Raw genomic sequence first — 24,816 nt, forward strand, 5'->3', positions numbered from 1 at the left:
ATAGTAAATCAAAGATTTAACTATAGTAAATCAAAGTATTTTACTATGGATTTCAGATTGTTATATTTTATGTTCTATAGTCCATACATGCATATATTAAATGAAAACATTACTTGGATATCAACACATTATTCACAAATTTTACATCATTGTTATTAAAATTCAGAGATTTTAACCTTTAAAATCTCAGAAAAGTTGTAAAGTTTCATAGTAAATCAAAAAATAAAAGTATTTACCATAGTTAAATGTAGTTAACTATAATAGTAACTATAGTTAACTATCGTACAATTTTGTTAGGGAAGACTCAATAATGTTTGGAGATCTGATAATAAATACTTATACAAATACAAATACGTTTACTTAGAAAATTCACATTTCTGTGGAAAGTTTCCTAAAGAGATCATTGTTTCTGTTTTTCTTTCATCTCTCACTATTAAAAATAGATAAGGTAAAGGGTATCGATTTTTTTTCAAAATTTCGAAACCTTTTCGTCTTTTAATTCTAAGATAAAATATACAGCATGGATGCCAAAGATAAAAAAAAGTACTAAAACAGGTTTTTAAATCTTGTAAAATATTCATAAAGTCAATTGATAGTATATTATAGATTCTTATAATCTCATCGACTCTTTCTTGTTTTAAATTAAACATGTCTAGAAATTGTTGTTAACATTCATGTACACGCAAAATCAGGAATTTACTGTTTGATTATTCTGTGAAAATAAAAAAGGTGAATATAACAAACAATGATCAACCTAAAAAAAAATTCTCTAAACACTACAAACCTGTGAACAGGGCATAAACAGGACCCACGAATTTACAGAGATGGGATCAGGTGCCTAGGAAGAGTTAACATTCCCTGCTGATTAGTCAGCCGGGCCGTGAACCCTTTGTATTGATCAGGTAGACAGAACATTCCCTAGTCGACTTCAGTATAAAAAAAAATGGCCAAACAATTGGTAAGAAACATGTCAGCAAAATATGACACAATGATCGGTTATACTTGCAAACAACGTCCTTAAAGCGACCATAGAACTTAAAAATTGCTCACTTCAAACAAGGTTGTTTAAATCCTTGTAACATCAATTTATCTGTCAGTAGCCTGCCTCGGTTTAAAAATTGATCGTACTCATAGCATGTTCTTGAGTTTTATAAGTTGGGAGACAAATTGGTGATGGCGAAATATTAAAACATAAATAAGGGAAGTTGACGATGGAAAACCTGAAATCATCTCGTTTATCATTAAATATAGTCTGTAAGTTGGCCCTTATTGTCTATAGTCAGTAAAAAAAATCCAGATATGAAACAGAGATGTGGCAGACTCTGTGGTGTCTTTTATTTTGGTGTTTTTTTTATTATGTTTACTTGGATATATGACATATGAATGGCAGTAACTATTGTTAATTGATAATACGTCGTCGGTATATATAAATGTCGAATTGAAGGTATCAGCAAGAGTTTTCGTCTTATTTAGAAGTTTCTAAATAAATTGTGCTTCATAAGAATATAAAAAGAGGTCGGCTAAGGAGCACAATTAGTGCCCATCGGATTTTCAACAGTTTGTTGGAAAACCTGGTCTCCAAAAACTACATAAATATTGTCAGTGAGAAACTCCAGCATACTCTTAATATTAACTTAAAGTACTTTGGTGTAGACTGTGATTTTTAACGATGTAATTCTATTGATGACCAATCACAACATACAAATTGTCAAAAATTATACTTAAGACGCAATGATATCAAAAAGCCTAGTTTTTCATTTATCGTGATGAATGGTTGTATAAATGTAGAAAAGTCGTACGTGTTGATGCTACTGATTTTTGGCAATTTTAAATTTTCTAAAAGTTCTTTAAGTCTTTGAGAATCCACATCTGATTTAAACCACTTCTATAATTTGCTGTAGCAAAGTAAATCTGACATTTCTCCTTAATAGCAGTTAATATTTTGGTATTGAGTGGAGATAGGGAAGAATATTTGCTGGGCCCCGGAATGTATCTTTGTGTGTAAGAATTCTTTTTAAGTTTAGGAATCCAGGATAGGTTGGGTAGATCGAACTCGGTTGACTGGAATGTTAAAAGCATTAAACAAGAATGACAATGATTTTTTTAGTCACCTACCATAGTGCTTCCATTCGCTGGAACGGTTTTCTGAACAAAGTGCGCAGTAGGTTATGGTACAATCCCAATGACAAAACTTTGTTGACGGAACATAAAAGAAGGTCACACTTTTACTTTCCTTAGAAAGACTTGCACATTGTAACAGGCTTTCTACTTGTAGACTTTTACAATCTTTGTAGTTGTATTGCACAGATGTTTCTTTCTTGATAAACCACGGAACTGTCACAGATATGAATAGAGTATAAATGATATGCAATACACTCTGTAGAGTTATCATCTTCAATTTCAAGTGTATATTTTCAAAATACAATGTACATGAATTTCTGGTAAGGAAAAGTTTCTACACAACGATATCACTTTCTAATTTGATCACACTTCTATTTCTTTTGATCGATGCATTACAAATGCCAACATTGACTAAAAAGAGTTGCTAAATAATAAAACTAAAATTGATTTTAAAACTCCAAATAGCATGTTAGAAAGATGAAATTCTATACATTGATTGCATTAACATGATCTTTGTCTGATAAAATCTTTATTATATTTGCATACATTATCTAGATTATTATCAATATTATATTTCATTACTACTATAAATTGCTTATTGTCATTAATAATTATGCATAAATAATTTCGGAGCGAGTGAATTACCTTCATCCTCATCCTTAAATAAATCATTTTAAAGTCGTTATTCATATATTTTGCGAGATCTTCTCTTTGATCTCTTTGAAGGGACTGGGACACAGATTTGAAGTTAATACTTTCTAAAATTTTAACTATAATGTCTTGACCTATATGTTGCTAGAGCATTTCTCGCCGAAATATAATAAAAGCGTATTTGGAAACTTCTTTTATCTAGAGATTTTTAAAACTTTGAATTTCTGGACGCTTTTGATTAATACATATCCTGGCACTTTATCGAAGTAACTTAAAGCTTCATCCTTAATACTTAAGAAAAGTAGAAATCTTGTTGTATTAATGCAAAATATAAAATCTATTATCCAGAAAATTCAGAGTAGAAATTTTAGAAAGCAAATCCAAGTCACCAGTATTGTCAGTCCGTGCTCAGTGATGTGTGCAGAGTAAACAAACTGAATACACCCGTTAAAACGTAAACATTAATAATAACAGAGCTCGTGCCCTGTTTACAAACACAGATGTTTGACGTGATATAAAGAAGAATGTCATTGTCATTGTATTCCAAGAATATTCATGTAAGTTCAATTCATTAAACTGAATTTATTTTTTGAATAAACGTAGAAATTTAAAGTGTAAACAATGCAACTGTGTCCAGGCCCCTTTAAGTTCAAACCCCAACATTGATGGAATCAGCAGAGATTATGAATTTTAGTGATGAACTGATTTGAATTGTTATTTTTGAGTTTTCTCGGGAATTAATGCCTTTACATTGATAAAAGATTTGGAGTCGTTATGTTATTTTGTGTATATAACTACGTTATATGTTATTATGTAAAACAGCCACTGCTATTAATCCTATCTATACAGATATTGATAAAGTGAGAGCCACGTGGAATCAACTATTTCAAGGGTGGCTGTAAGGAAGTCAACTAGAACACTAACGACAACTAAAACTACTACCATTATAATATCTACATTATTTCGCTTCTATATTTAAGGTTTTTAGTTAAATTCTGTAGAATATCAAGACAATCTTGCTTTAATGCTTCAGAGATGCGGAGGGGAGAAAATTTTTACGTCAATGGCCTTGAACATCGACTCATATACTTACATGTATATAAGATCAAGTCGATTATAAAACTATAAAAAGGGGGCACTATTCACTTCGCCTTTCTTGCTCGGAAAATTTTGTTCTGCAATATCTAAATGGTCACAGTAAACAAATAAAACGTATTGAATATCACATTTATGCTGTCAGATATACCCTATTAATTAGAGTTAACATGATACCAGACATGTTTTGTCTATTGCAACATCAAACCAGTGAAATCTATACCATGAAATTTAAGGTGGATTCGATTTTATACTATAATTGCATAAAGAATTTGTTTTTCTTTTTTTTTTTTTTGACTCTGAGAATTTTTTCTGTCCTTCACATCTTCTCTATTAATGATTGCTGGTGAATATAAGGTTCTATCTCCAGTAGGATTTTACAATATAACATCCTCTGATGTCAACTAAAATTCGAAAACTTTACCAATTTCCATCCAGAGTTTTCATTATTTGTCGTCTAAATCTTTTGTTAAATTCTCTATTATAAAACTGGTAAATGAATAAGGAATTACTAATCCTCATATATAGCTTTACCATTTCCTATTTCTTACTAACTAACCATAACATTAATAATGCTAGACTAATTAAACAATCTTCTAGCTGTTTAAATGTCTTCCTTTGTTTTATTGATGCCTGGACTAATTTAGAGATAACAGAGGAGCACATGCGTGACAAAGGAACGACAACTTATAGAAATTGGGTTTATACGACGTAAATTTGAATTTTCTAGGTACAGGTAAATGCAAAGCAACTAGTAAATTCAAATTTTACAAAAAGATAACTACAAAATCCGCTGGTTACAAATTCACTGCCACTTGACTGTATACAAGAACGTTGATTTGATTTGAATGATTTGCTAGTTTACTCCACTCATATCGATTCATCATAAGTAACATGAAAATGACATTCTAAGATGTGCATTATAAGCAGTATACTATTGCCTATGTACCGAGTGGGCAATCATCTAAACAAATCTCGACCAAACGATCTATGGCATTCATCTATCACTGATTTGTAAGCTTGCTTAATTCAGAGAATGTAAAGAAAAAAGATGAATAAAAATATGGACGTCTTATCTAGAGCCTGGTAAATAAGCAAAGACAACTAAAACAAGCATTGCATATGATTTAATTTCTAATTATTTATACTTTAATAACAAATGTCAAATAAATTTCATATCACAAAAGCTTTCATGGAGATAATCTTGCAGTCGGTGCTATCAGGTTTAAATGTGAATGTCTCCCCAACTATCCAGTCGTTTGGAAGCTTTTTACGACCATCATAAACTAACTGGTTTCCATATGTCCGGCCTGAATACTTTTTGTTACATTTATCTAAAGTTATACCACCTTTCAGGTCCTTTGGTAAAAAGAATCCAACAACATCTCCTTTCATAACATTAATCTGTTCCGCGGAAGGGACTACATATCGTCGAATTCTGTGGTTCTTTGAACTTTTAATGACATTTTGACCAACTAACTCAAAACTGCAAAAAAAAAAAAAAAATGTACAAGAATATGTTTTTAGAATCGCAAAAATGCATAACGATGGTTTCCGCATGTTATATATTCATAATTACCTAATCTTTTTTCCAACAGTCTTTGACTTTCGCCACACTTGAAGAGCCAATACACCATCATATATACTGTAAAATTCCCATTTCACAAGACGTCCGTCTTTATGAATGCGCATAGCCTCATTTTGGGCTGTATAAGCACCTCCGTCTGCACCGCCATCGCGACTGCGCTGTCGTAATTCCACGTCAAAATTAGCGGTTGGTAAACTGTGCTCAGCTTTCATTCAAAAATTAGAAATTATTTCAAGACGACGTATTTCACAAAAAGAAAAAAACAATTATAATCTTTAAGGAAAAAGAACATAGAACGATCAATTTGCATGAAAACCAAAAGAAAAATTGTGTTAGAGATGGTACATACAAGTACATTTAGGCGGTTCGCCAGTAAGTTTCCCTGAAGAGAGGCAAGCTCTTCGCAGATTTCCACCAGTAAGTACATACCCCTTACGACAGTCATACTCGATTACATCCCCAGTACTGATAATAGAACCCCTTGATAACTGAATGGCATTTCGTGGATATCTTGGAATCTTGCAATTTTTACCTGGTGAAACAGAAACAACTTTACAAACAAGAAGTCTGTAAGCCAATGCTCACAAATAATACCCCCGCTCTGATGTGAATACACAAGTTCAGTTATGGACAAACACAGTGATAATCAGAAAATTGACATCGGATTTGTACAAAAAATGAATCCCAACATATGGCACGTCTAAACAAAGAGTGTGTTAAAATTTCAAGCACCTGCGATTAGTAGGTGCTGAGAAAACTGCGATCAATATTTGTTACATGTATGTATGGTACGGACAGATGCACGGATAAACAGAAAGTTGACATCGGATTTGTGCAAAAATGAATCCCACCATATGGCACGCCTAAACAAAGAGTGTGCTAAAATTTCAAGCATCTGCGATGAGTAGTTGCTGAGATAACTGCGACCAAAATTTGTTATGTATGGTACAGACAAACGCACGGATAAACAGGAAGTTGACAACAGATTCGTACAAAAATGAATCCCAACATATGGCATGTCTAAACAAAGAGTGTGTTAAAATTTCAAGCACCTGCGATGAGTAGTTGCTGAGAAAACTGCGACCAAAATTTGTTATGTATGGTACGGACAGACACACTGATAAACACAAAGTTGACATCGGATTCGTACAAAAATGAATCCCACCATATGGCATGCCTAAACAAAGAGTGTACTAAAATTTCAAGCATCTTTGATTAGTAGTTGCTGAGAAAACTGCGACCAAAATTTGTTATGTATGGTACGTGCAGATGCACGGATAAACAGGAAGTTGACATCGGATTCGTACAAAAATGAATCCAACCATATGGCATGCCTAAAGAAAGAGTGTCTTAAAATTTCAAGCATCTGCAATGAGTAGTTGCTGAGAAAACTGCGACCAAAATTTGTTATGGACAGACAGACAGAGAGACACACAGACAGACACACAAGGGTAAAACAGTATACCCCCTCTCCTTCGGAGCAGGGGTATAATAATGTGGTTTTCTTCGTTTTGATTCTATGTTTTATGCAGTCTATGCCTGATTTGAAACAATAATACCTTTGTTTTGACATAGACCACAACTTGCTGGACAACTCTGCCATGCAAAATCCGGATATTCTTTACACGTCCCCGGTTCTGATTCTATCTTCTCTACACAATTTGAGGAAGCATCGACACATTTTCTGCGGTCTTTAGATAGTAATTTATTTTTTTTAAAAATACAATATATATCTTTAATTGTTTTTTTAACTGCATCAACATTTTTCATTGAATTGAGGAAAAACATCTTACCTGATGGTATGAATTTGCAGACAACAGCTAAATATTTTGGGACACTACACCTGATACCAGACCATTGGCCGTCTCTATCCATGTACGCACACTCACTACTTTTACCTTTGAAATATGTTTTAAAATAGTTTACATGCAGTTTAAAAAAATTCCAGGAAAATTACAGCAACTAAAAAAACATTTTAGTTTCACTTTTCATTACCCTTTTTCCACTTTGTCCACGTGACTTGAGACATGTCTTCCTGCCATCTATGACGCCCTCTTCCGGCGACTTCCTCCAAACCTAACCAAATAGGTCGCATATCACCCCTGTGTATATATACATATACATTTAAGTTCCTCCAAACCTAACCAAATAGGTCGCATATCACCCCTGTGTATAGATACATACACCTTTATGTTCCTTCAAACAGTTGTCAAACCCAACCTAAGCGTTTGCATATATACATCACATTTCCGGTAATATGATTTATCTGTCCGGTAGATATTTAATTAATTAGTAGGGTTGTTCACAGTTATGTTAAATGTCTTGGTTATTATTTATTATGATTCTTTGAATGAATCATTCCTTTTTTAATGGTCAACATTTTATTTAAAATAAATCTAACCTCATGTGAACTAGGAATTCATCTTCGTCTGCATCTTTTGATGATGTAACAACTGCGTCATAAGCATGACAAAGTTCATTTGCCGCTGTTTTGTTTACTTCTACATCAAAAAACTTATAGCAAGACTTTTTGAATGGAACCCATTTATTTGGACAGCCTGTTAAAGAAATTTTGATACAATGTATCTTAACTAATGGTGTGCTTTAAACAAGCCTGAATTCAGACATTTATGACACAATGAGTCAGTAAGAATATGAAGTAATGTATGAAATATATTCACGTCCACAAACAAAGTTTCCTCCTGACCAAGAGCCATCTGTAAGACACTGTCGGGTTTCTTTCTCCAGTCCGCCATTACAACTGTACGTCACATTCTCCCCTACGCCATACTTTTTCTTCAATGATGACGTAGGTTTAGCGTCATCAATGTCGTTAGGAGTCTTACATTTGACATTGTCAACTATCAGTGGTAGAAAGACATGCAGGTATGATATGTGAAGGTTTTAAAAAAGCACACAATGGGCATGAGTTGTTCTGAAGTCAGAAACGAAAAAACACAATAATCAAACTAAACGAGAGAGCTAGGTTATGCTGGTCATTTTACTACCTGGCAAATCGGGTTTTTCTTTGCAATATCCACAAGACTTCCGGCAGCCATATTTGATGTCGATGTCATGTCCACACACTTGTGTTCCGTTAGAAAGTAACTCCTCACAGTCGAAGTATTTATCAAAGCAATGACCTGTTATGATCACAATTGTTATTAAAAATAATTACAATGCATATTTTATAAAATAATCTTTGCCCTAATTATTTCAAGAAACATTTACCCAGTCCACAGGGGTCGCAGTAGTTCCTCTCACAATTCTCTCGGTGGATGTAACACCAAGGTGAAGTTCCGTCTCCAGGGTTACGACAGAAATTACTGTCAAGGCCATCATCAAGGTCGCTGTAAAAAAAATCGTCATGATATCTGGGTGTTTTAAGATGATTCTTATGGGAACATTTGAGAGAGACTGACTTACTGTGAGTTGAATGTACTGTGTGGGCAGTGTTGGACTTCACTCCAAGGGAGACAAGGCTCAAAGTCTTTTGTAAAATTTACGTTTCCTCTGTAATTCTCTCCCTTTCCAGTGTAACAAAGGTCGTGATCTAGACAAACAAAATATTTTTAGATTTCACAAAAAAGTGAAATGATAACGTAAATGCATACACGTGTATTTATGAGAATTTATCGGGAAATCTTATTACGTGTATGTAAATAAGACGCACCTGTTAAAAGCGATATAGTCGCTTTAAAGCCTTTCTGTACTACATCAGGACCACTAGTGAAAACCAAGCCTAGATAATTCCTTTCTGTAAGAATCGTGGGTTCAAATGTAGAACCACAATAGCTGAAACAAGATCAAACACTAACGTTTATTTCTGTCCCATAAGATGTCAAATTTGGTTGACATGCTGTAATTTCCTCAATAAAAGATTATTCGATAAAATTCCCAATTTTACATTTGTAAAAGCATACTTGATTCCAGGATGACCCGGAAGTGTAAACTTGACCTCAAGATAATCCCCACATTTATCGTCTTCTCTCAGTTCTACCTCAAACTTCTCAAACGTCATTCTCATTCTTGTGTTTTGTGGACTCTATCGATATATAAGATAATACTTCACCTTGTCCACAGTACCTTTTACTTATAATCCAGTAAAGATATTTCTTGTACTTATTATATTAATTACCGTAATTGTCCATTGACAACGCTGGCGTGGATTATATTCATTGGGAAAGTTTGGAGAAGATATTGTCGTACTGGGGTTATCTCTGCTTAGTTCTATCACGTCACCACAGTCTGTATAAATTAAAATGGTTTGTCTTTGTGTTTTTTGTCTTAAGGGGAAGAAGGACCTTTAGCTGAAAAATTCTTGTCATTCAATTTTTTTTTAATTTTGTATATTTCTGATTAAGTATGTCCCACGTATCTTAAAGCAGTTATATCATTAGGTTTCTTACCTTATTTTAGAGATACTGATTGACAAATACTATGCCCTACAGTATCAAAGTGGAGTTTTAATTCTCCACGTTTCCGGGCTCTTTACTCTGTCCATAATGGGATTTTTAAAGCATATATAAAAATATGTAAGTGAACATGTATGTTTTAAAATAATTTAGAGTTTGAATAGGGTTTAAAATTCGAAAAAGCAAGTTTCTTCTATCACACTGCATCTGGATAGGGAAAATTAAGAACTTTTTAAGACAACTTAAACAACAAAAAACGTAATTTACAAAAAAATTCTATCATTCAATATTTTTAAATTTACGTTGAAATGCAAGTCCTTCTAATTACTGATTAACTGTAAAAATTTCGAATGGTGAAGCTGACCTCAATATTGCACAGGACATCGTTAAAGACGACATAAGCAGGACAAAAACTTGTCATGTTTACATTTCGCGAGTACGGGAAAAACCATCTAAATAAGCGAAATAAGATATACCTACATAAGATTTCCGTCATCAGCCATGCAAAAATAATTTTTTGTGTTCCCCGTTTCTCAAAATATTTCATCATTTACTGATTATGACCTGTTTTTACATAATAATACCGCCCCTGTATTCACAGAGTATGATCTTGCTGTACTAACAGATCGTGTATGATGTCACCGACGAATTGGACACGCAGTTTAGGGAAACAGAGGAGTGGATCAATCTTTTTCATAATTTGTTAATGTTTGCAAGAATGTTAAACTTTTCATTTTTTTTTAAATATTAGACGGTAATTAAAGAAAAAAATTGTCAAAAAATTATACAAGAACTGATGCTTTACATGTTTTGCACTATGACGTAGTTAAACAAAGTCATGTGACCATGTGTCCTTCATCCCCTTAAAATGGTTTTTCTCTGCTGATTTTTATTCACATTTTTGTATATATTTACATGAACATGCTGGAAAGGTAGAGGAGATAAATGATATGACCCGTTATATATCATTTATAACACTTATTAATGATGCACATGTATATGAAAACATTAACATTTGGCAGTTATTTAACCAACCTGTGCTGTGGACGTAAAATAGCCAGAATAGAACAGAATTGGTTAATGAGGAAGGATTGATGCCATTTGTTACAAACCATAGTTTATTGGGGTGTAGTAGCAGACGTTGATAAAGTAATTTCTGTCTTGTCTGATGGTTATATCTGGAGCGGATCCAACAATTTTATTTTCTCCAGACAAATCATTCTCAATCATCAACCATTGACTTGACGTCATCATGTCTACAACGGAAGAGGGTCAAAGGTCAACGCTGCATAAATTTACGGTACATCATACAAATAATATCATCTCATACGTACAGTCTTGTAAATGTTTCCTTGATTATAGATATAGAAATGTTTCACCTTTGACTTCTTGACATTCGTATCCTCTTTCAAACAAGAAAAATGGTTGACTACTGGGTAAATAAATCTGATCGAACCAGCTTCCGTCATTACGACAACAGAAATGGAAACCAACATTTTCGTCAACTTTGATATCAGGAACCGGAAGTGACTTGACACGAGGGTTTTTATTGTTGTCAATGACAACAAATCCATCTTCAAATCCTATTGTTAATATAAAAAGAGCCAACATATACAAGTGAGATGGTGAATATTGGATACATTTTTTTTAAAAAGGGGATTTTTACATAAGATGTTATTTGTCTAAAGTTCCTTTCAATTAAATCAAAAGTTCACAATAATTTTTTCTTCAATATCTATGTGTTGGAATGAAAGAAATGATGTTAAATGTAAATATAAGTTATGCATTTCAGTTTTAAAGTTCATGGGGATATGACCTGATCCTTTCTTACCAAGTACACTTATTATGAAGCGCTAACAATGTCATTGTAAATTGATTTACCGCTGGGACACTTGGTGTTTGAGCTGAGTATACAATACTGCCCGGGCTCCCACTGTGTATCTGTTCCGGGGCTTTCCTCTTTCGTACAGAACTTGAGCGTGAGTTCGTCATCACCCGCCTCTGTATCTATGTTGTACAGTTCGGAGTGATCGGAGCTAGGGACACCGAGAGAAAGACTCCCCTCCTTAAATCCCTCGGGGCAGCCATCATTGGGCTTCAGCATTGAAAACCCACTGGACGGCCATGAGGCACTTCGTAATGAAGCGTCTACAGCAGCAATAGACAGACAATTAATTTTTTTTACGTTAATTTTAAATTCCGTTTCTGTTAGGTTTTAGTGATACATTTCTTTGTATTTCATATTCCTATCTATGCCAATAATTTTAGTGTTACATGACCTCACGTTTCAAATATGAATTTATGTTTCAGAAAACATGATATTTTAGGGAAGCTATTGCATATTGAACAAATCCTTATATTTTGAAGATGTGATTATGTCACCTAGTTAAATTAAAAAATGGAAAGTACAAGTCAATCTATAGCGACCTTTTAGGCGGATAAAACTACACAAGTGGAAAATTATGACAACATTGTAATTCCATTCAAACTTAATCATGGGGCACCTTACCTCCACGGTACACAGTTGTACATCCAGTTTTGGGGTCGAGACCCTCCGGACATCGACAGGTACAAATGTCCCGGATGTACGATACATATCCTCCATTCTTACATTGCATGGTGAAATCAGGGCATCGTAATTCTAAAATTTAAAACAAATAATGAATAGATAACTCACAACTTGTTTCTTATCCTCCCCGTAGGTGTGTAAAATAATAAACTTTTACCTTGACATCTGTGTGTTTGAGAGATTTCGTAGAACATGTAATAGTTATAAGGGTCAGGGGTCATCATTAGATACTCAAGGTTGGGGTCTAACACTGTCATCGTCGGCTCAGCGTTAGCGGAGAACATCTTGAAACAAAAAGAAAATGTTAAGTTTATTGTACAGTTTAAAACCATGCCTTTGTTAATTTTCTGGTGTTCTAAGAATAGAATTTTAAAAATCTAGACATACAAATTTATTGTAGTGCATCGATGTGCCGAGGTCATAGTAGCCAAACGTCTTTGAACTTGACGGATCTTCTTCCTCGTATTCTTTCACGCGATCTGAAACAAAAAATAATACAAAAATTACACTAAAGTAGAGGAACTGTGAGCACTGAGCTCAGAAAATGATAACCCCCCCCCCCCCCCGCCTCCCATATGTTTATAATGGCAAAGTCCATGTTTTTCTATGGGAGACCGAAATAAGTGTCCCATCAAAAAGTGAAATAGGAGTTGCACAATGGCACTATGTAATAAAGATTCTCTGAAAGCCTCATTAAATTTCATTCAGTGGTATAGGAGGAGTTGCGGACAAGAGATGGGTACCCCTCAATATTATTGAAAAATGACAGTGTCTATGTTTAGCTATTGGAAACCCGAAATATGTGTCCGATTAAAAAGGAAAATAGAAGATGCACTATGTAACAAAGATTCTTTGAAAATGTCATTAAATTTTATTCAGTGGCATAAAAGAATTGCCGATAAGAGATGTGTACCCAAAAGCGTAGCAGACAGACGGACGGACAGACACCCTTATCACTTTACACCCCCGCTTTTCAAGCAGTGTGGGGGTATAGAAATACTTCATAGTCTTTAGGGACAACCTTAAAGAGTAAACAAAAAATTAACATGTCAAGCCGCATTATTTCTATTTTTAGCTTTGCATTTTTGAAGACATGTCTAACCATAAAAGACTATGCGCAAAATAATGTTTGTATACAAAAAAAAAACCTTTCTGTTAATTATGAAAAATAAAGAAAGGTTTCTGAATCGTTGCTGTAAAAAAAGAATTGTCAATTTCATTATCTTTTGTTTTTCGTTTTCTGTCCAGCTTTTTTTTAAGATTGGGAAATCTTGTAAAATTGTTAAATCGTACGTGAATTAGATCACCTGCAAACTGTCTCTATTGCGTTGAACAGCATATCAACAAATTAAATAAATTAAAATTTTCATTCTATCAATCACAATGACGAGGAAGTACATAGTCCAAAGATTGTAATATAGTTCAACATCCGAAGAAGACGGTAATGAAAACAGCAGAAAAGCAGTGGAATATATAATTTCCAAAGGACAACCAAACAATAGATCCAATCTAGCCATGCTTTTTTTTTTTTTTTTTTTTTTTTTTTTTTTTTTTTTTTTTTTTATTTATTTATTTACTTTTCTATTTATTTATTTATCTTGGTTTGTTTTTACTTTTTTACGTATTACTAAGAATTTGTACTTTTTGAGTCATTGGTTACTATGTTATAGTTTAGTTTAACCCGTTATGCTGCATATTTAGTTTTTGCTCTACAAGGGTTACATAAACTATAATTTTGCTTTATTCTTCTTTTTCAAGTTTAGAAACATCAGGTATTACCTGGCATTACATTTTGAAAGTTAATTCTAATGTAATCGTGGTGTAGGTAACTCTTCTGCTCGTGATGTAAACCCATCGCATGACCAATCTCATGTACACAGGACTCCTACAAATATAAAGCATGACCAATCTCATGTGCACAGGACTCCTACAAATATAGAGCATGACCAATCTCATGTACACAGGACTCCTACAAATATAAAGCATGGCCAATCTCATGTACACAGGACTCCTACAAATATAAAGCATGACCAATCTCATGTACACAGGACTCCTACAAATATAAAGCATGGCCAATCTCATGTACACAGGACTCCTACAAATATAAAGCATGACCAATCTCATGTACACAGGACTCCTACAAATATAAAGCATGACCAATCTCATGTACACGGGATTCCTACAAATATAAAGCACGACCAATGTCATGTACACAGGACTCCTACAAATATAAAGCATGACCAATCTCATGTACACAGGACTCCTACAAATATAAAGCATGACCAATCTCATGTACACGGGATTCCTACAAATATAGAGCATAGCCAATCTCATGTACACAGGACTCCTACAAATATAGAGCATGACCAATCTCATGTTCACAGGACTCCTACAAATATAAAGCATGACCAATCTCATGTACACAGGACTCCTACAAATATAGAGCATGACCAATCTCATGTTCACAGGACTCCTACAAATATAAAGCATGGTCAATCTCATGTACACAGCATTCCTACAAATATAGAGCATGGCCAATCTCATGTACATAGGACTCCTACAAATATAAAGCATGACCAATCTCATGTTCACAGGACTCCTACAAATATAAAGCATGACCAATCTCATGTACACAGGACTCCTACAAATATAGAGCATGACCAATCTCATGTTCACAGGACTCCTACAAATATAAAGCATGACCAATCTCATGTACACAGGACTCCTACAAATATAGAGCATGACCAATCTCGTACACAGGACTCCTACAAATATAAAGCATGACCAATCTCATGTACACGGGATTCCTACAAATATAAAGCATGGTCAATCTCATTTACACAGGATTCCTACAAATATAAAGCATGACCAATCTCATGTACACAGGACCCCTACAAATATAGAGCATGACCAATCTCATGTACACAGGATTCCTACAAATATACAGCATGACCAATCTCATGTACACAGGACTCCTACAAATATAGAGCATGACCAATCTCATGTACACAGGACTCCTACAAATATACAGCATGACCAATCTCATGTACACAGGACTCATACAAATATACAGCATGGCCAATCTCATGTACACAGGATTCCTACAAATATACAGCATGACCAATCTCATGTACACAGGACTCCTACAAATATAGAGCATGTCCAGTCACATGTACACAGGACTCCTACAAATATAGAGCATGGCCAATCTCATGTACACAGGACTCCTACAAATATAAAGCATGACCAATCTCATGTACACGGGATTCCTACAAATATAAAGCATGGTCAATCTCATTTACACAGGATTCCTACAAATATAAAGCATGACCAATCTCATGTACACAGGACTCCTACAAATATAGAGCATGACCAATCTCATGTACACAGGATTCCTACAAATATACAGCATGACCAATCTCATGTACACAGGACTCCTACAAATATAGAGCATGTCCAGTCACATGTAGACAGGACTCCTACAAATATAGAGCATGGCCAATCTCATGTACACAGGACTCCTACAAATATAGAGCATGTCCAGTCTCATGTACACAGGATTCCTACAAATATACAGCATGACCAATCTCATGTACACAGGACTCCTACAAATATAGAGCATGTCCAGTCACATGTAGACAGGACTCCTACAAATATAGAGCATGGCCAATCTCATGTACACAGGACTCCTACAAATATAGAGCATGTCCAGTCTCATGTACACAGGACTCCTACAAATATAAGCATGTCCAGTCTCATGTACACAAGACTCCTACAAATATAAAGCATGGCCAATCTCATGTACACAGGATTTCTTAAATGCATGGCCAATTATTCAAAACAGAACTTCTACAATCATGAAAAGATTGCATGATCTATCAAATATATACACGGGATTCCTTTAATCATAGACTTAGTTTAGTGACACTGGCACTTGTTTCGTATAAAGAACACCCCAGGGTACCTAGCTCAATTTTAGGCATTTCCACTTTAAACTCGTATTTTATTAATTTATCAATCATTACCCTACTTTAACAAGATATAATTCGCATTTGGATACATTTTCCCTGTCTAACGAATCGTTCCAGGCGCTCTTCGTCGAGCATCTTTATTGTAAACCACACATTTTAAGACTTTACAGAGGATACATCAATTTCCGGTTAGGCTTATAGCATGTATAGTGTAGGATAAAACCAGACACTTCTGAGCTTTTCATTCCAAAGTCTTCATTCTGAAGTCTCTGGTTTTATCCTACGCTACACTGTATAAGCCTAACCGGTAGTCGATGTATCCTTTGTCAAGTCTTAAAAAGTGGATTCCAGCAATATATAATGAGACTCATCTTCCGTGCGTCGGAGTTCTCGTGACCTACCGTATATACATGTACAGATGAGACCACAGAAAGACCAATATAATATATACAGGATTTATACAATCATAGACCAATATTATAATCCATCCTCTCTAACCATATTTTCTTTTAGAAAGCAGGAATTATCTTCACATAAGCTTGTCTTGTCATCAAAATCAGGTACTGTACACCAAAAAGTATCCTTTGCAATTACTTTCTTTTGCAAAACTTTTTAATATCATAAGTCATATGGGAAGGAAGTTGGTTTACAGTATCATGTTATGTGTACAATCTACTGCAGGTACTTGGAATTATTTAGTTTAGAAAATTAATGCGCCTAATTATACATTTGCTAATCTGATGTTATTATCACATATCAGATAAAACCTTTATTAAACGTCTTATTTCAGAATCTGAATATAACGGAGCAGAGTACTTTGTTACATGTAAATGTTTTATTTAGTACTGTATTTGAATTCGGCGGAGGACAGGTCAGATGGGTGAAAACATTTCTACTTACATCCATACAACAGGAGATCTTTTGTCCATTTCTTCTTGTGTTTCCTAGGACTGACCAGCATCTGGTAAAATTATAAATGTTTATTGAACACTGATGTCCTACCAGACTTTCCTGGTAAGTATAATATGTAGCTCCATTTCTCGTAAAAGTATGAATAAGAAAAAAGGTGTTTTTCTCTTTTAGCATAATCACAACAACGAATGTATATAGTGTCATCATAAATTACGAAATATTCAAATATAGTTCTTATTTCTTTTGTCTGTCAACCTCCAAACAAATAATTTTTCATTTGCAGGGTGATTTGAAAACCATTCTTTAAATAAATATTCATTTAATTTGAGCAATTGCTAAACAAAAATGTCTGTTTCTGAAAGACATTTCATTTCAAGTATCAACTGGTTTCTTTCGAAGTAAATTCCAAGACAACTACTCAAAAGTATGACAGAAAGAAGTTCAACATAGATACATAAAATGTCAACTTCGGTTAAAATCAGGAAGTGAAATAAGATAAGTGTTTGGAAACAATCATTCATGAATTTTCAAAACAAAAAGAATTCTATCTTGACCATGCACCAACACCCTAACCGACACCAAAACAACGTCATTATGACGTCACCCTTTATTGTCGACGTGTTTTAGATAGTTGTTGTGGTCCAGCCCGTACTCTCTGGCCGTGGTTTTTGTCCAAGGGACAAATCTGATACAGGTCCAGTATTCATATCGTCTATGAGCGCGGAGTCGGCCCAGGCGTTCCTCCTTTGCTATGAATTGCCATAACATTATCATATTGCCATGTTCTTTTTTTCTTTTTTGTATTTACATTCACTCAGGCAAATTTAAAATTTAAACATGACAATATCCACAGATTAAGGAGAAGACATTTTACTTTTTTGAAAATCAGAAATTATAAATTTGGTCTTTATTATTCTTTTCTTTTAGGTTCATTACAATGTTATATCACTTTTAATCAGTACGCCCTCCCTCCACCAGTCTCGAAAAATGAGTCCACCTTTGCACTTGAATACAATTTTTTCTATGTTTATTCATTTTCTAAGAAAGTTTAGTTGTGGATAAATGTCAGTATATTTTTTTCTGTTTTAATTGATACCCACATTTAACTTCGGATGTAAATACGTAAGGGATGATTCCATTGGTCCAGTAACGGTTCTCGTCCCTTATCGCCATACGTTTGCCACGCCCCTTCCACTCTCGATTTCGTCGTCGCCGTCTTCTTCCCTTCTGTCGCCGTCTACCGAATTTTCCTTTCTTTCTGCCTTTTTTATTCTTGTTCAGTTTCTGGATTAACTGCGTTTTCCTTTGTTTATTACTGTTTCTTTGAGCTTGAGATGCTTTCATTTTATCCTGTTTAGATACGTCAGCTCCATAAGCTTTCTGCAATGAAAAATTAAAAAATATTTTTTTATTAGAATTGCGTCCAAAAATTTATATTTAGAGCAATAGATGTTGATTTTTGCGCGTCGTTAACTCATCAACAGTTGTCTTTCCTACCATATACTCTTTTGCTTTCTCTGGTATTTCCACCTCGTCTGGATTCGCCCCTATTTTCTTTGCAATGTTACGCTGATTTATATACTGGTAATAAATCAACTCCTGTTCTTGTATTTTCTCTTCAAATGACCCGTCATCAGGACTTTTTACTTCCTCATACTCCTAAAATATACAACCAACCAAAGTAATCTGTCAGAGAGATAATTTACGGCTGATAAAAAAAGTTTAAAATATTCGTTCTTTGACAGCGAACGGGATTTATATTTTGACAGATCACCACTTTGATCTGATATTTACTATTCCGGCTTATCTCAGAGGATACTGTAACAAACCTCCAAGATCTGGAAGGCCTGTCTGTCCTCGCCTTTGGGTCCCATGATCTTGAAAAATTTTCCTTTTGATTTAAATCCTTTGACACCCTTTGCAACCTAAAAATTGAAGAAAAAAAACATCTTTAGCACATTTATACAATAACATGCAGTCTTACAATAACGTGAACACTATAAGTACTTTTCAGTTTTAATAAATGTATAAAACATTGGTTAATTATTATATTGACTGTTCAATGAAATTAAATTACCAAATCATCTTTGCCGTGCGCACCAAGAAACGAGAATATTATCATCAAAATCGTCAACGTGGCCATGGTTCCTAAATTAAATAGAAACAAAAAAGTTAGTTTGAGAAAGAAGTTACTATTCCTAAGGCAAATTGGGAAAATCTCATTCATTAAACAGGAAAGTTATCATCAGAATTGTTATTAGTACATGTACCATGGCCCCTAAATCAAGTAGAAAAAGGGGGGATAAAGAATATCAGAAAAAATATATATTACATATAGATTATTAGATAAATTTGGAAGATCTACAATATTAGACTGTATCTACTTACATACTGTTAGATTCCGTGCTATTTTTCTGCCATTTTCTCCCCCTTTCTGCTGAGGTCTCCAGCCGATGTCCCTTTATAAGAACTCGTATTGTAATACCCAAATACAGAATCGGGAATGATCCCGGGTTTATGGGGACAGCAGTCCCGTATAATTGTCATCAACCCCTTCATACTATGGGATTACTTCCATTTTATTGAAAGGTATGCAGAATGAAACCTTAATATCTTTAATAAACGAAATGGAAATTGTTGGTGTTATTGAATTTGTCACGTCATTCTCTTTGGATGTTTTCTATGAAATCTATCTCATGACTGCTTTAATTTGCCTATATATGTATTTTCTAAACGATCAGTTACCCTAAAATTGGTGTAAGAGACCCCACCCCTCCCCCATCCCCCTGTTTCCACTTAACAACATTTGATAAAGAAATGAAATGTGGGCTTTATGATATAATTAAATGTTTTAAAAAGTAGTGAATGGATTTCGTTCTGTGAAGGGAATGTTCTCCAACGTTAACACACACCAAATCCTGACCTGATTTTATTCGTATTTTTAAATTCAATGTTTCGAAATTTCATCTTTTACTTTTAAAAAAAATCAATAAATGTGGAAACCGCTACATTTGATATAGGAGAGTTATTTTTCCCCTCAGTTAGCTCAGACAGGGATTGAATCTAATTCCCCTCTCCCTTTCCGATTTATTCATGCAGAATATTATTATTGTTAAACTGTATCTATAAATAGAACTTCATTTCTTTTTATACGTATACGCCATGAGCCTTCTTATCAGTCACTTATGATGAATTATTTCATAAAAATAGCTTACGCTGGAATGGGTACCTTTGAGATAATAAGATATATGCACGTTCGTAAGATAATATACTATAAATAAATATAAAATTAAAGATCCAAATCCGTTGATCTCGGAATTTGAAATATTTGACGTTATCTGATGCCAGCTCTGAAGGCACGTGTCTCGAGTTATCACGCACGGTTGTCTCTATTAGTGCTGGTTTCCCGATATCAAATGTTAGCTTGTCTTTCAGTTTTCAAAGATATCATTATCAATGTTAAGCACTTTTGATGAGGGGAATTTTCATTGATTTGACAAGCCACATGTCAAAATTGGATTTGAAATCTTCAGATTTTTGTGGATTCTTCCTCATTCTAAAAATTGAAAGATTACAGACACTCTTTTGAAAACAAAAATTACAGATAAAGTAGCTTCGAATTATAATCATGTTTATTTGCCTTTTGATGAGAGTAATTTTACATTGATTTGACAAGCCACAAATGTCAAAATTTGATGTGAAATCTGAAAATTTTTGCGGGGCTCTTCTTAATTCTAAAAAATTTAAAACATTACAAACACTCTTTTGCAAACCAATTTACTGATAAAAAAAAAAAAAGACTTCAAATTGTAAAATTTGGAGCTTTGATAATTGGGGGGGGGGGGTCCTGATATCGGAATAAAATCTCGATTACCTTTCTACTGTTTACATGCACATGTACTCTTGTGAGAGTTTGTCGTCAGTGACGAAATGTTCGTAATCAAACACCCCTCACATTTTGGATGTTCTATTTCAGGAGTGAAGTTAATGGGGTCGCCTGTTAATCGATTGGCTTTAAGTTGTTTACAAAACCTTACTATAGTTAACTAAATTACAGTTGGAGTGAGTTGAAGGCTAGCTGATAGCCATTATGTACATTTCCTACTTATTCAATGCATTTTCTGCTATTACTTGCAATTGTCAAAGTATAACGAACATTGAAGATATCGAACATTCTTTCCAATGTAGCTCAAGGCCGTTGCCAAAGAGGGAAGGGGGGGGGGGTATTGCACGCCCTTTAGAAAAAAAACACTCGAAAATATCTTCATTATTTATCAAAGTAATAACTTCAAAAATGCACAAGAACCCACAAGAACCCACAAAATGGTACCTATTTATATATATAAAAAAAATATCGATCAGGGGAGGGGGTACCTTGGCAGACATTTCCCCGTACCCCTTTCCAAAAATATTGCGATGGCCTATGGCTACTTGTAGTATACTCTTGAAATGCCGGTTGAGTTTACTATACATTTCCAAAAACGTGACTCTTATATAGACTGCACATAAACGTAATTTATGATCAAATAATCTTTTAGCAATCCCATGTATGTAAAACATTGTACACTAGTTTGAAAAACAGCCCCGATAGAAAGGTACTACATTTTGTTAAACAGAGCTGGCACTATAGCATCCCTGATCATTTTTCAGTACCTTCAAGACCACCTTTAAAAATTCAAAATAACATTAAACATGGATGCAAAAGCATCTAGGCAATCAGTATCACGGGTGTGGCTAGTGGCTCTCTCCATTGTTGTGCTTCTTTGAATGAAACTTACTGCTGGCTTAAACGTAAGATTTTTTTATCTGGCCCTCCAGCAGCGCCGTATTACTATAAGATAACCTGACCAAATACACTGGGCTGAATGAAATTTCCTCACAACTGGATGACTTACTTCTCCATCAACATCGCCTTAAGTTTTCACAAAAATCAGTAGAAAAAGTATAGAGACGAGAGCGTCTAAAACGGTCAGGTCATCAGTGTAATAAAGAGACCACAAACACCAGCAGATAAAGTCAAGTATAGGGACGAGAACATCTAAAACAGTAACTTCATCAATGTAATGAAGAGGCCACAAACACCAGCAGAAAAGTATAGAGACGAGAGCATCTAAAACGGTCACTTCATCAATGTAATGAAGAGGCCACAAACACCAGCAGAAAAGTATAGAGACAAGAGCATCTAAAACGGTCACTTCATCAGTGTAATGAAGAGGCCATAAAACACCAGCAGAAAAGTATAGAGACAAGAGCATCTAAAACGGTCAGTTCATCAGTGTAATGAAGAGGCAACAAACACCAGCGGTAAAAGTATAAAGACGAGAACCTCTAAAACGGTCACTTCATCAGTGTAATGAAGAGGATGACTAAGTTTCCAAGAACTTTAACAGACAATCCTATCTACAGATGGGGAAGTTTAGTAAATGATATAGGAGAAATAGAGGCTGATAAATGAAAACAAAGATCATAGCACGACCATTTGCAGAGCAACACACGTCAAGCCAAATAAAACATCAGCTTTATAACTATACTCCGCAATGGCCCGAAGACTTGGAAGACAACTAAAGGGTCTTCTTGATAAAGGTCATGTGTTTATTAACGACTGCCTCCGACAAATCTTTTGATACAATGTAAAAATTAGAATTTCGCAGCATATGCATAATCCGAGGAAAAAAGCTTTAATAAACTTTTCACGGATACTTTTTATGACCCACACCCCTGGATCTCAAAGCCTTACTTAAGATTGAGTCTGATCTCCTCAGTCGATACTTTATGAATAAGGTTATTGGATTATCTAATCATGGATGAAGAATTTATTTCATGAATTTTACCAAGCTATCGTGTGGTTGTTCATGAAAACAAACATTTGCTTCCTTTAAAAAAAAATCTATATTTGTAGTCCCATCTAGTAGATCCTGTCCTAAATGAAGACATTCTATGGAAGAGGACATGTACCGCCATCATCCAATCTGGCGAACGGATCAATGTACATGGACTGTCATCATCTAATCCGGAGAACGGATCAATGCCTCATTTCCCTAGACTTGACGGATATTAATTTGCAAATCTGAGCCCGGAAAGGTCTTTAAGTTAGGTATGTGAAATATAATTGATGAATCAACCCAAAAGCAATATACGGTCTAAGCCATTCTTAATAATGGCGAAATATTTTATATAAAGAGCACTCGGGCCACTTCATTATTTGGATTATTGAGGTACGAGTTCCTGACAATAATTCAATTTATTCATGTACAATGGCTAGATGCGGCAGTCATAATTTATTGACAAACTTCAGACAACTTATATACATATACATTTTTCCAATCAATAAGGAAAAATAAAACAAAATTAAGAAAAAAAGGGAAAATGACATCTGATGGAACTTAAAGAAACAAAGAAAGAAAACATACAGAAAACTACAAGTTAAAGACTGAACCACTTTAACACTCAAGACTGGAAAACAAAATAGTTTTCTAATGGACAATTTTGTATAGTAATAAAGTTTCGCATATACCTAGAGTATCTTCTCAAATTCCTTAATTGCAGTCTTCTGCACTATTGTAACCAATGCCAAGAAACATTAATATCCCGTGTCGGTTATTCCTACCTCCTTTTAATAAGATGCTTCTTTAATTCATTTTGTTAACATCAATGCTATGCTGTTCTAACCTACATGTATGTACGGGAGACAGAAAAAAAAGCATGACAAATGACCTTGACTTTTCTTTTTAAAATAAAAATTTAATATTTACCATGTCCTGACGTGATTCAGAGGAGAAGGGGGAATTTTGGAGTTTGGAAGAGAATAGTCTCCTTCTTACTCAAGAATGGAATGGAGAAATGCAGTAATATATCATTCTACTTTTTATGTTTATGATTTAAAATTATTTTGAGAAGTTTTGCTATTACTGATCAACATTGCTATATTTACCCGAAATGCACGAGAGTTTTGGTATTTCGTTTTATGGGAACTGATCTGATAAGTAATTCTAATGACAGTGTATTGTTAGAGCAAGCAATCGATTGGTTATTATGTTATTTTTCAGAAAGCTTATCACCTTTGCGGCGTTACGCCTAGATGTGAGCTGTATTAATTTGGACTGAGACTGTGTGACATTAACAAAAACATCCGGTGAGATAACAAATCTCAAAGGTAGCGAGGACGTTACAGCAATTCAATATCCCAGTATATCTCGTACAGACGGTGTGTGTGGGAGAGGGATTAGGATGCCGGCTTATATAGACCCCAAAACAGAAACTTACCATTCAAATAAAGAACTGATAATTACGACCCGCCATCAAAAGTCTTATCCAACAGGGAGCATACATATCATATTAAAACTGTTTCTGCAATATCAGTGTTGGATCGTTACATAAGCTGTACTCAGGGGGACTCTGTGGGGACGTGTACATGTACCTTTACTGTCCAATGAGGAAAGATTCTAATAGCAGATATTAGGATAATCAAATAACATGAATTTCCAATTATTATCT

General features: G+C 34.5%; 1 protein-coding gene across 1 annotated transcript; it reads right to left on the reverse strand.

Moving 5' to 3' along the window:
- Window positions 1–5,040: 5,040 nt before the first annotated feature.
- On the reverse strand, window positions 5,041–21,708 carry LOC133174938 (uncharacterized). Its single transcript, XM_061310031.1, has 27 exons — window positions 21,697–21,708; window positions 19,152–19,247; window positions 18,820–18,981; window positions 18,423–18,702; window positions 17,927–18,071; window positions 17,311–17,371; window positions 14,219–14,324; window positions 12,827–12,918; window positions 12,597–12,723; window positions 12,380–12,511; window positions 11,752–12,018; window positions 11,250–11,453; window positions 10,983–11,126; window positions 9,594–9,703; window positions 9,379–9,500; window positions 9,129–9,250; window positions 8,882–9,008; window positions 8,687–8,805; window positions 8,464–8,598; window positions 8,137–8,316; window positions 7,857–8,013; window positions 7,451–7,557; window positions 7,249–7,353; window positions 7,015–7,146; window positions 5,805–5,987; window positions 5,447–5,660; window positions 5,041–5,353 (listed from the first exon to the last, which is right to left on the reverse strand). The coding sequence occupies exons 1-27, from the start codon at window positions 21,706–21,708 to the stop codon at window positions 5,041–5,043; spliced, it is 3,954 nt and encodes a 1,317-aa protein (XP_061166015.1).
- Between the last annotated feature and the right edge of the window lie 3,108 nt (window positions 21,709–24,816).

The sequence above is a fragment of the Saccostrea echinata genome, unplaced genomic scaffold, assembly GCF_033153115.1.
Source record: "Saccostrea echinata isolate AGI-Se365-2 ecotype Australia unplaced genomic scaffold, CSIRO_AGI_Sech_v1 ptg000060l, whole genome shotgun sequence".
In the NCBI taxonomy this organism is placed as follows: domain Eukaryota; kingdom Metazoa; phylum Mollusca; class Bivalvia; order Ostreida; family Ostreidae; genus Saccostrea; species Saccostrea echinata.